This window comes from Formica exsecta, unplaced genomic scaffold, assembly GCF_003651465.1.
Source record: "Formica exsecta isolate Colony F162 unplaced genomic scaffold, ASM365146v1 scaffold35, whole genome shotgun sequence".
Classification (NCBI taxonomy): Eukaryota; Metazoa; Arthropoda; class Insecta; order Hymenoptera; family Formicidae; genus Formica; species Formica exsecta.
The window spans coordinates 66344-79794 of record NW_021850752.1 but is presented as its reverse complement, the minus strand read 5'-3'; the positions used below and the strand labels follow the sequence as shown (position 1 = coordinate 79794).

Below are 13451 nucleotides of genomic sequence, written 5' to 3'. Positions count from 1 at the left end.
TGAGAATTTAAAATTCTTATTACAGTTTAATCTTTAATGAATTATTTCAAGTGTACTATACACTTTCCGATTATTTACAGAAATTCAGCATTAGTTATAAAGATATCCTTGGATTAATGTTAAATTCGAAATTAGATCGTTTAAGAAACGCGCTGCAAAGGAAAAGAAGGTTGGGATGCATTACCTTAGATGATTAGAAATTAATCCGTACTGCGTTACCCTAGAGGAAGTGAAGTAGAAAATAAGAGGTGTCGCCTTTACGATAAAAGGGACGATACTTCCGTTCTGACGGCCTTCATGGATCAGAGCGAATTCGGAGGTCAGATCGGAGTCAGATCGATGGGAGGCTGCCAGCCGGGCAACCTCGACCCCGACCCACCTCAATTCTCCATCTAGCCCAGGTATCACGGCCGGACCTTTTCTTCCAATCTCAGAAAGATTATAATAACATACTAATAATAATGCCAAAATCGCGCCGTTCGCATAATACATGCTGAAAATTTTCGAGTGATTTTAAATTCAATCGTGTTAAAGAAAATTATTTTTTTATCCTAATAAAATTTATATTTAATTGGATAATTATTTCTATCTTAACTTTGTTCTTTTTTCTTCATCAAGAAAACATTATCAAGTAGAAAGATTCTGAAACGAAATAGAACAAAATCCTAAAAAGATCGAGTGACAATAAAATAAAAGAGTATAAAAATATATTGTCATTATGCTAACGCGCTCGCGATTGTGAGAAATTCTGTATATATTATTTTATATATCTTTTTAAATATTAATTTAAGATTAATAAAAAGATTTTATACTCGATTATTAATTTAAAATTTCATAAAACTTTGATAAAATACTTGTGCCATTGCTAGAGACTTCTTTTACAAATTAAAGCAAAATAGCATTTTATTTACGTTCTTACTTATCCGTATATATTCTCCAAAATTATTCATCTTATATTGCATTTTTTCTTTTTGATCACTTTGTATACAATAATATATTGCATATATCGATTTATTCTAAACGCAGAAGATGCGTAATGAAAATACAGAGACCTATATATGCCGTAAGCTCTGTCGTCTCAATACCCATGTGACTTTGACATATTCTAGTTGAGGGACACGGCCACGCGTGGCAGCACCTTACTGCAACTCGTTTTAGCGCAGACTAGAACCAGCATTCGCGACAATGTATGCAGTTGGCAATATATTTGTCGAATTTTTATTAACTGTATTTCTCTAAATTTCTCGCGATACAAAATGATTTCAACTATTTTTGATGATAGAAGAAAAAACGAAATGTCTGATATATACATTGTAAAACATTTTCCAAAAATTTAGATACATTGTTGTCTGAATTTTCAAATCTGGATATTTGAAAGAAATTTCATACAATCTGGCTTAATCATCAAAGTCGTTTTTCTGAAAATTCAGAAGAATGTATCTGAAAATTGAAGTATGTTTGAAAAGTCAGACATTTCAGAAATTTCAGTCAGTTTTTTACAGTGTATTTAAGGATGTATGTGTTATATGTCAAAATATTGACAAAAGCATGAACATTTTGTAGACTGTTCTATTATTTCTTCTGAGTATCTGCGCAAAACCTGAGCACAATTCTCTTAACGATTTAGAAATTATTTAAGTTTAAATAAAAATTTAAGTTTAAAATTAGTATTGATTCTTATGGAAAATCACGTATTGTAGCATTTATTGACAAATTTGATAAGGAAAAAACATTGCCAATGAAATAAAAATTTTCGCATATATTAAGAAAACTCTAATAAATATTTGTGCAAAACTTGATTTAGATCTACTTACTCGTTTAAAAGTTATTTATTAAAAATTGTAGAAAAATATTATCTCTCTCTTTCTTTCTCTCTCTCTCTCTCTCTCTCTCTTTCTCTTTCTGCAAATTACTCGTTTTTTTTGTTTCTTGCAGTTGATCTCAGGGAGTATTCACAATCAAAAGTTTCTATCACAAATAAGAAAAATATCAATTACAACTATTTTCTTTTACCAAGATGTTAAAAACCATATTATTTTGTGATACTTGAATTTTTTTTATAATTCGGATTTATTTATTTGATTTTTCAAACAGTATAAACGTAAGAAATATGTATTTATTTTTAATTTTGACAGTTTTTTATTATTATTGTACAGCCAGAAATTATCCTTAAAGAGAAAACAAAACTTAATATTGCCGCAACGTTGCATTCGATGAACAAATAAAAAAAGAAGAAAGCCAATTATCACTTGTGCTGTCTTCGGAGCGATAAATCGAGCGGCACAATTTATCGATTTCTCGCGACGTGGTGACTTAATTGATTCCTTGGTGCACGCAGCGAACCGCGTCGGGAAATTTATCCGGCTGCGAGATTAACTCTGTTGCAGCGATGAATAATAAGCCGGGTAAAACCGGTTTGTGCAGCGCCGGTGATCCGCTTAATGCTTTTTTATAATTCGGATTTATTTATTTGATTTTTCAAACAGTATAAACGTAAGAAATATGTATTTATTTTTAATTTTGACAGTTTTTTTATTATTATTGTACAGCCAGAACATCCTTAAAGAGAAAACAAAACTTAATATTGCCGCAACGTTGCATTCGATGAACAAATAAAAAAAGAAGAAAGCCAATTATCACTTGTGCTGTCTTCGGAGCGATAAATCGAGCGGCACAATTTATCGATTTCTCGCGACGTGGTGACTTAATTGATTCCTTGGTGCACGCAGCGAACCGCGTCGGGAAATTTATCCGGCTGCGAGATTAACTCTGTTGCAGCGATGAATAATAAGCCGGGTAAAACCGGTTTGTGCAGCGCCGGTGATCCGCTTAATGCTTTTCTATCTTATTAGTGCAAATGCTCGAAGTGAATGGCGCATCGACGCTATTCGATATCCTCTCGCGAAATATCGATACGACTTGATGCTTGAACTCGACGTCCCAATTAATGAGCAAATGAAGCGGCACAGAAACACCTAATATAAATAAAGACAAAATATAACTTATGAATGACCACAGCATCTACTGGACGAGGCTGACGGTAATCTCTTGATCGAGGAATCGCTTCCGGGACGAATGACAAATAAGTATCGTATGTGTGTGTGTATGTGACATAGATCGATCTTGACCATGCTCGATCGTAATCCGATCGCGTTTTTGATTTTGATATCGCTTCCGTGGTCACCGATTGCGGTCGCGCGATAGAAAATTGAGGTTTACTGTGAGCATTTTTCGCGTATATCCAGACGTCATCCGACCTGTTTCGATCGCGTGCCGAATATAGGATGCCCGAGATAAATCGAGATACTATTCAGCTATAATAATATTTTCTTAAAATTGCACCGGAAGAAAAATTTTTTCAGTTTAACACGATTTTTATTTTTATTATTTATGTAAAATATTTAGATTGTTTATTTATGTAATTATTTTATTTACATCTTTGCACATTTTTATTTCTTACTGATTCTTTATCAAGAATCATTATTGTTTAGGGTATCCTTTGGCTCAAGCAAAGGATCCATGGTGGAAACCCTCGTCTACGAAACACCAGTGCAAGAGGAACCTGAGATCAATCATTTCCTGGACCACAACGGTCGTCTACCTCCTCCTATGATACCTGTGCCTGATACTGAGTAAGTAGCAATCATAAAGTTATTATCGAAATTCTATAAATTTTTTTGCACCGATATCTATACTTTTGACATCAAAAGTATCGCATTCTCTCTGTCTCATCTTATTTTTAAATAATATTTTATATTATTAAATTAAAATTTAACAGCAAGCATGTAAATTTGTTGAGATTGTGATTAAAAATTTCATAATTTATTTTAGATCTTTTTTTTCTCGAACGATTATATTTGAATATCAAAATTTATATACAGTATTAAAAAATTTTTTAAAAGGAGCACTGTTACATATATATAGGGGAAAGTAGGGTAAAACCGGGTACCTTTTTGGATTTGTCTTCCTACAAAAAATCTGAGAGTAAAAAGAATTTTGGCGACCGTTAGTAGCCTTTAGTGAACCTTGAACTATGAGAAAATAAGGCTAGTTGCCGAAAAAAAAAATTTTTGGTTACCAAGAATAACAAGATTTTGTGGAGAAGTCAAAGTACCCGGTTTTGCCCTATCGATAGTATACCCATTTGAAAATATGCAAAACACCGTGTAATTACAAAATCTAGATTTATTTTAATCAAAATACAATATAAAGATGTATTCGATTGATAAAAATCACAAATAAAGATATCCTCTTGTTCGACATTGCTGCAAGACTTCCTTATTTAACTTTTTTAAAATAATGATGGCGCCAATCTACAACTAATAACACAAGTTAGCCATAGATAGCAGCATTTATTACGAAAAAACAGAGTTACTCGGTTTGACCCGCCTACCCGGTTTTACCCAACTTCCTATATATTTTTTTAAATTAAAATAAGAATATAATATATACTCGTACAACAATATTATATGAATTTGTGATTTTTTACAAATTGTGATAATTTTGATTCGAGATAGACGAGAAAATAAATACTATTCTTAGTATATCAAACATGGCACAACACATATGCGTTGGTTTATTTTTCACAAGCAGATGGAGCTTCTTGTAAATTCGCGTCTCAAAGATTCGATCGCGGAAGTCGATTATCGTGGCAAATTGCATCCGCCCACGCGCGTTCGTGACGTGACATTATCCGGCGCACCCGGCACCGAAATAACACTCGTATGTATACGCATCGAGTAATACCAGATCGCGCGAAAATCGACGTCCGTAAATATCGAGTCGACTCGTTAAATCGACACCGCGCATAAAATCCATTGAGTTGCATTTCCGCCCCCGTTTAATTCGACAGATGTTCATCGTTTTATGTAACAGGATACTGAGTACGACTCGACGACGACGTATGCGAGAGATCAATGTGTTTTTCAAAATAATAAAAATATTTCTGTACAAAAGATTTATTTATTCTTAAAATAATGAAAAATAGGAAGACAGTGATGCAAAATATAGTGTATATATATATATTTTTGCTAAGTAATCCTTATATTTAATTGCACAAGATTTTGTCAATTAATATGTGGGTATTTCTCTGAGCTAAATTTTATTATATTCGACTGTTCCTAAAAAAAGGATGTGAAACGTATATCAGATTATAAAAATATTAATTAAATTATATTAATGTTATGTTTCTGAATGCCTGCGCCAGAAGATAGCTTTCCATTTTAAGCGCTAAATGCAGGTTGATTGCATTTTCTCGATTTGTAATCTGCTTGCCTAATATCATCATAAAGTTTCATTCAAATTTGTTTTAAATTTTGAATTTATATGTAGCTCGGTTTGTGTTAAATCCGATTATAACTTTTGTTATATTTATTTTCAATTTCTGCTAAATTTAATTATTGCCAGATGTATTAAACTTATCCGACCATTATCAACTTTTAAGGATATTTTGGCTGTACAATAGTAGCAAAAAGTTGTCAAAATTTAAAGAAAAAACATTTTTCTTACTCTTTATACTGTTTGGAAAATCAAATAAATATATCTGAATTATAAAACGAATTAAAATATGACAAAATAATATAGTTTTTAACATCTTTGTAAAAGTCAATAGTTGTAGTTAATATTTTTTCTAATTTATGACAAAAACTTTTGATCCTGAATACCCCCTAAAATCAACTACAAGAAACAAAAAAAACAGAGTAATTTACAGGAAGATTTTGGGTTACTATAAGTATTTTTACATTTTTTAGTAAATAACTTTTAAACGAGTAAATGGATCTAAATCAAGTTTTACATAAATATTTATTAGAGCCTTATTAATATATATGAAAATTTTTATTTCTTTGGCAATGTTTTTTCTTGTCAAATTTGTTAATAAATGCTACAATGTGCAATTTTTTTATAATTAATACAAACTTTAAACTTAAATAATTTCCAAACCGTTAAGAGAATTGTGTTTAAGTTTTGCACAGATATTCAGAAGGAATAGTAGAATACCGTCTACAGTCTACGAAATTTTCATGCTTTTGTCAATGTTTTGATATATGACACATCCTTAATTTCCGATCTACACTCGATTATACTTTTTCGCAAAATCTTCCGAATTACATTCTATGACTGCATGTATCAGGTATATAAATATGAAACCGGAATTTTTGTATAGAAAATACACATTTATTGTATGAAAATGATAAAAAATATTTTATTCGAAGTATTGCCCATTGCTAGCTATACATTTTTCCCATCTCTCTGACAATTTGTGGATGCCACGCCAAAAAAACTGTTGCTCCTTTGAGGCAAACCAGTCATCGAGCCATTTTCGTACATTTTCGTAAGAAGTGAAGTGCTGCTCAGCAAGTGCGTGTCCCATCGATGCAAATAAGTAGTAATCGGATAGAGCCAAGTCTGGTGAGTAAGCCGCATGCGAAAGTATTTCCCAACTAAACGCCTCAATCGTTCCCTTGACCGGTTTTGCTGTGTGTGATAGTGCATTATCATGAAGCAAAATCACTTTGTGTTGCCTTTTTGATATTCTGGTCGTTTTTAACGCAAAGCTTGATTCAAATCGATCATTTGTTGTCGGTAGCGTTCAGTATTAACGGTTTCGCCAGGTTTTAGCAGCTCTTAATAGATTTTCGGCGGTCTTCCACGTTCTTCGTTTCTCACGTCAAAATCGCCACTTTTGAATTTTTTAAACCACTCAAAGCACTGTGATTTACCAAGAGCATGCTCACCGTAAGCTTCGACAAGCATTCGATGCGATTCTGCAGCAGTTTTCTTCAAATGGTAACAGAAAATCAATGCTGTCCGCAAATCGTAGTTTCCAGGCACAAAATTCGACATGTTCAACGCTATTAAAAACTATGCTGTTGTACGAAACTTGTATTGTTGTGAGTTGAAAATCTTTATCAGATGGCAAAACAAGAAAATGGCGCCAATGACGCGGTTTGACGGTAACTACATTGACAGCTAGGGCCATCTATGGGCAAATTCCGGTTTCATATTTATATACCTGATATATTCCGGCCGTAACCTATATCACCTTTCATCGCGAAGTAAATATATCGGAAACGTTATTAGATATTCTTGACGCGAGCATTGCTATTTAACCGGATCAAACGATAATGATTGCGCCGTGCGATAAGTAGCCGACAATTAAAAGAAACGTGCGTGGGCGGAGATAATTCCCAGGAAAATACGTCGTCCCCCAGGAATGTAATTATATATTCTCAAAGATGACTTTGACCGTCTTTCTCTCATTATAGCTAGGTGTTTCTCCCAAGCAAAATTAATCTTCTACAAAAAGATCCGCTTTATTTCATGTTGGCTTTTAATTTTCAAGTATGCAAGTGATACGTTCTATTTAACACAAGTAATACAAATTATATCATCACTCGCGTTGCTTTAGTTTTACAATGATAGAATGAAGTCAATTTCTAGAAAAACATCAACTCTACAAGAGCTACAAAAAAATAAAATTTATTTCAAGAATTAAAAAAAAATTTAATTATAAATATAAGAGTTTTTAGTTTTACAATGATAGAATAAAGTCAATTTTTAGGAAAACATTAACTCTATAAGAATTACAAAAAAATTTAATTTATTTCAAAAATTAAAAAAAAATTAATTATAAATATAAGTTTTTTAATATATTGAAAGCTAATAAAAATGAAAGATGAATCTCTTGGGATATTTCAATTCTCTATAAAATTGTACAAAAAATTGAAATATAAATAGAATTGTAAAAAAAATTGACTGAGACTTCAGATACAAAGTATCTGCAGCTTTTTTGCAGACATATTTCAATTTTCAGACAAATTTTTCTGAATTTTCAGAGAAACGACCCTGATGATTAAGACACATTGTCTGAAATTTCTTTCAGACACTCAGATCTGCAAATTCAGACAAAAATGTGTCTGAATTTTTAGAAAAATTTTTACAGTGTAAAGGAATACATTGTCGATTAAAATCGGAAGCAATTTGACAGTATGATTTCGATGAACGGCTTATCGCTTCATAGCGATATTACGTAAAGATAAGATTACGATACGAGCGTCTTGAGACGATAGTTTGATATTGCCTCGTAGTCGTTCGATTAGGGGACCAGTTATTTTGAACCAATCCTTCTGGCAAGAACGACATAAAGTGCTAGCTGAACGATAGTTATATTTTTTTTTGTTTTTTACGAATCGACTCTTGCATCGATGAGATCATCGCTACTTTTTATGCGCGCGATTACATACGTTTTGCAATCACGCGCGTGTTTCTCACATTTAAAGCGTACGAGCCCCATCGGAAATTCGAGTCGCATAATTCGCGCGGTGAGTATCGCTACTAAATAATTCAGTAAACACGCTTCAACCCTTAGTTTTCCCTTAGTATCACTCACACTTCGTTTATTCTGCGCTTTGATATGCATTATTCGACGAATTTAGGTTTATGAACAAGTTTTTCAACTCTCGCATTTGAAATAATTATGACTATGTTTAATTTATAATATTTTGTAACGAATATAAAAAAAAAAGAAAGAAAGCGTAAAAATATACAAAAAATATTTTTTCTTTTCACAAATTGTCGTCAGAAAAAGATATTTTTCCTCTTTCAAAATGTATATCTGACGCTTTTTAAACGTGACATCATTCTTTCATATTTTCTTCCCTTTTTCTTTCTCTCCAGATTATTTAATTTTTTTATGATATAGAATAGGCTGTTTTTAATTCTTTTGTTTGATACTTAAAATAGAAATCCTTGCGTCTACTTCACGCTTCTGAATAAAAAAAAATTAGACGTATGTATTATACGAGGTGATCCAGAACGAGTGTAAGAAATTTCAACAGATTTTTTGGGAGTAAAAAATGTGATATGAACATAGATTCTATTCTTTTATTTGCCTATTTTCTAATTTATTTTTTGTGATTACAATTTAAAGAGCCTTAATTTTGTAATCACCTATTCTCAATACTTATATAATTATAAAAGATGTGAAATTCTGCTACTATCATAGTAAATTCATTGTAATCATAGTAAAATCATAAATATACAACTAGTATCTCACATTCGTTTTATTTTAATTTCTTAAATGTCACTTCCCCTACTAAGCGTACGATTTTATCTTCTGTAACGACGTAAGTATCGAGAATAGGATCTATGGTTATATATGCCCTTTTTTACTCAGAATGATCTCTGTCTAAACGATCTGTCAAAGTTTGTTACGCTCGTTCTGGATCACCCTGTACCTCGTCACGGATGAAACACCTGTGCGGCAGGGCTGGGAAAAATCGATTCGCGCGAACGATCTCGCGGACGAGACGACAGATGCCGGCACTCTCCCTTTTTTGAACCCGTAAGAGAAGAGGAAGCGCCCGCTCTCGCTCAGTGCGTGCTTGTCAGTTCTCTCCCCACTCTCTCTTCCATCCGACCACGAGACGCGCCGAGGCCGGCCGAATTGCCCCGATGCATGCCCGCGTTTGCGAATCATCGTTCGTCCGTGTTTCGCGTGTGTTAGTGCACGCACACATCCGGTTCCGCGAGCAGTTTGCCACCCGCGCCTCTTTTTCTTCCATCCCCTCCTCCCCTTCGTAAGTCTCCCTTACGTCTCCCGTCCGGCATCTCCTTAGCACACGTCGCGACGTGCGTATACACACTACCCCTCCCCCCGCCTCACCTGGCCCCCCTTTCTCGTTATCTCTCCTTCTCTTTTCTCCCCCTCTCCCCACTCTCCCGCTCCCCCTCCCAATCATTGAGCCTGGATAAGCGAGGAGCGCGGCGGAGTGGCAACTGGCAACGTTCAGTATGCTCGTGCCCTTTCGACGAGCACGGAGTCGCGTTGTCGTTGTCGTCAATCGAGTTCTCCGCGAGACCGGGCTCTTTTCGGAAGAAGCGTTGCGACTGCGAGAAAGGGAGAGAGAGAGAGAGAGAGATCGATCGTCCAGGTCCCGTGGATTAAAGCCGTGCGCGCGACGTCCGTCCGTCCGTCCGTCCATCCGTCAGGTAAACGAGAGTGTTGTTCCCCGGCGACGCTACGCGCGTTCGCATCCCCGTTTCTCGGAGTCGCTACGAAAATCGAAGCGATCGAGGGACTCGGAAACTCGCCCCGTGTCTCGATCGCTCCGATCAGCGCGGCCTCGTCCCCCTCGTTCGCCGGTACGGGCGTGCACGCAAGGTGCGTACACGCCCAGGGTGAGGGTACTCGCTGCCCGAGCGAATTTTGGATACAAAACAGCTGTTTAAATTCTGTCGTATTTTACGAATTACTCGCTTTCGCTTAGATTCGAATTTCTTCATAAATTTGTAGCGTCCTCTCGAAATCATTTGATAAGAAATCAATTTAGACTTGGTGCTATTAATTATATTAATCTTTATCTAGTAATTTTACTTCGATAATTGACTTTGTTTTCAAATTCTATTAAGGTACACAACAGAATTTGCCATAAATCAAGTAGAGCCAAATGGTTTTTTTTGGGGAAGGGGGAAAGACATATATTTGTGTAAATGGATTATTTGTTTACTGCCGATTATATACTGGGCATCCTGTATAGCAGAAGAATACCTCCAGAAAGTAATTGTAATCTTAGATTCTTTTTTGAAAAAAAGGGTTTATTGAACTTTTCCTTCTCTTCAGAAGCGCGGATATTATTAGCGTTGGCTATGTAAATTACGCATTGTCTATAGAATTTACGGGTGAAAAGACAGTTTACATAGTTCACACGTATATGTAGACAATCGTTGTTGATGTTTACAACATCGCTCGACTTGATTAATAAGACTATAGAATGTAAAATACTACGGATCTAAATTAATAGCTGCTGTTGAAAAAGAAGCTCTGAGTTTCTGAATCACTATATATTATTTCAGATACCTTAATATTTGCATATAATTTTTAAACTTTTAATTAAATCCTACGTCGAACCGTGATTTGAAAATACGGAACTTAAAGTGTAATTTGAGGATGTGCGATCTTTTAACTTAAATGTCCTTTGTGCCAATTTTTTTTGTCGTGAAATGTGTCGAAAGGACTGGCAGGATTATAATAGAGCTATCTGCAGCTAGCGTATGAGACGTTAAGGGCAGATTTTTTTATTTGAATCGGTGACGAATCCACCCTGTATATTCGCGATCGAACGACGGCCGAGAGGTCGCGTTGTTGCCGATCGAATCGTGTCGCCGGCGTGTCTGTCCCTAATAGCGGACTCACATCGATCTGGTGGGAAGATTGCGAAAGGGACAGGCTACCGGTGTTGTCCACAGGGGTGGACGGAGGTGGAGAACACAGGCGAGCCGACTATCCGTTAATGAGAGAATTGGAATAGAAACGCTCGTTCTCAAAGGGAAACAATCTGGACTCTAGGGTCGGAATGAGGTGTGAATCGCATTCCGAGATTTTCTTGGAACAGCCTGGACGTCGTGTTCCACGTGGAAAATCCCGATGCTGAGAAACGACTCAATATTGGCATAATATCGGCGGTCAAGCGTTGGTAGACAATACTGTCCCTTTATTGGTTAATTGTCGAGTTTATAATGTTCCATTTTAATTGCCAGCAGCGGCAATTAATCATGGAATAGTGTTACACTCCTATACTTGACTTTTATTGGTCCAATGTTGGTAGCTACTGGCAACTAGTACTGGCACGACTGGCAGCGATATTCGCCCAGTATTGGGCCGTTTGTAAATTTCTACGTTGCGTGATCCGCGTTGCAGTACTATTACTAGTACTATTACTAGTACTATTACTACTTACTATCATCCATCACACTTCTGAAGGATCAAATCTTGCTGATAGGACAATAGGAAACGGCGAGAAAGATCGATACACGTGCTACAAGTATTCGATAACTCCCCCGGCAGGTATCGGTGTGTCGTCACTACCGGTGAGAGGACACGCGGAAAGAGACGCACACAGATCCCGCCCGGTGGTTGCCATAGTAACGGGCCATCTTGACACACTGCAGCCATTCTCCCTGCCGTTTCTCCGGAAACGTCATGCTCGCGCGCCGCCGTGGGAAAAATAGACTCGCCGACCCTTTAGTTACAAATTGACCGCATTCGTTTTTTTTTCTCCTCTTCGGAGAGGAGTAGGGTTGCATAAGAGTCAAGACAAAACAATATTCGTAGAAAACATTTTGTACTGGTATTGAGGATTTTTTGAAATCTAAATCTTGTCTCAGTCTTGAGTGAATCTTGATAGCAAAAAAATCTTTGTTTTATCTCGATTTTATTAACAATTTTTATCTAATACTGAACAACTGTTTAAAATAATATTTAACATATAATCTTTATAAAATATAGTAAAATTAAGATAATTATTACTATTTATGTCATTTGTACTTCCTAGAAGACGTGTGTGTGTGTGGGTATTCGTTGTCTTTTTATGAAAAGGCACATGCACACAATCAGGGAACGCAAAGTTTTGTGTAGCGAAATAATTGTGTAAAATTTTATATTGCTTGTTGTATTAATTGTTTCTAAATTCATTAATACAAATATGTTTATATTTATCAAATAAAATTTTTTAAGTTTGTATAATATAGTAATTTTTTTCTCATCTAATTTATATACAAATATATTTTATCTATTTTTAACACATATTTTAGCTATTTTTAAAGATCAATAATCTTGACAATCTTAGTCTTGGTATCTTGATAACTAATTAAAAATCTTGGTCTTGATATCTCGTGCAATCCTAGAGAGGAGTATCTTTAAGAAGTCTCGCAGTCGCTCCTATTGTCCCACTATGCATTTTTTAATTTGAGGGAGACGAATTATCACTCGTCTACAATACAATACGAACTAATTGAGCGATTTGCGTCACATATGTGACGCATCCAATTGACAATTCGTTGATTTTCTAATCGTTAATAATATTTTTTTCCGTTACATTGCCCCAACACATCATCGTACATTGCATCGAGATGCAAATCGTGGCGGGTTTATTCGAAGGAAATATCGACCGTTCGCGTCCTCGCACGCGGAAAGCACGCACGATTAACTCGCAAATGTTCGTGTCACGAAACATGCGTTGCTTTACAATATAACAGTCGTAGCATTGTATATAAAGCTTGATATTAATTTTATAATACTAATACATATTTATACACACGGTACTAGTTTACGATATTGATCGTATAAATCTTTTCTCAAGATTCGAATAAAAAGACAAATTAAAGCATTATATTGTAAATTATTTTGCACGGTTGTAAGCGATACGTAAGAAGAAATCGTTGTTTATGCGACAGCAATATTTACAAGGCGGGTAACCAAATATACTCTCTGTTTCTTTTTCTCTCTCTTTGTTGGAAAAGTGCCTCTAAATAATTCCCCAAGCATCGCGTCTGTCACGCCAAGGGAGATGCACGACACGATAAAATATTTGCTCAACTTTTACGCGGCCCGTCATAAAAGCGCACAATTGGAGCGGTCCGATTCGAGTTTGCAGCGAAAACTACGTCAATGA

The 13451-nt window shown here is 35.4% G+C and overlaps 1 protein-coding gene across 2 annotated transcripts in view; it reads left to right on the top strand.

The window, feature by feature from the left end:
• Positions 1-13451, top strand: part of LOC115238565 — a 101149-nt gene that overhangs the window by 51906 nt on the left and 35792 nt on the right. For both annotated transcript variants that reach the window (XM_029812518.1, XM_029812519.1), the window contains exon 4: positions 3492-3632. In XM_029812518.1, the coding sequence (XP_029668378.1) occupies positions 3492-3632 (141 nt within the window). The remainder of the gene's footprint in view (positions 1-3491; positions 3633-13451) is intronic.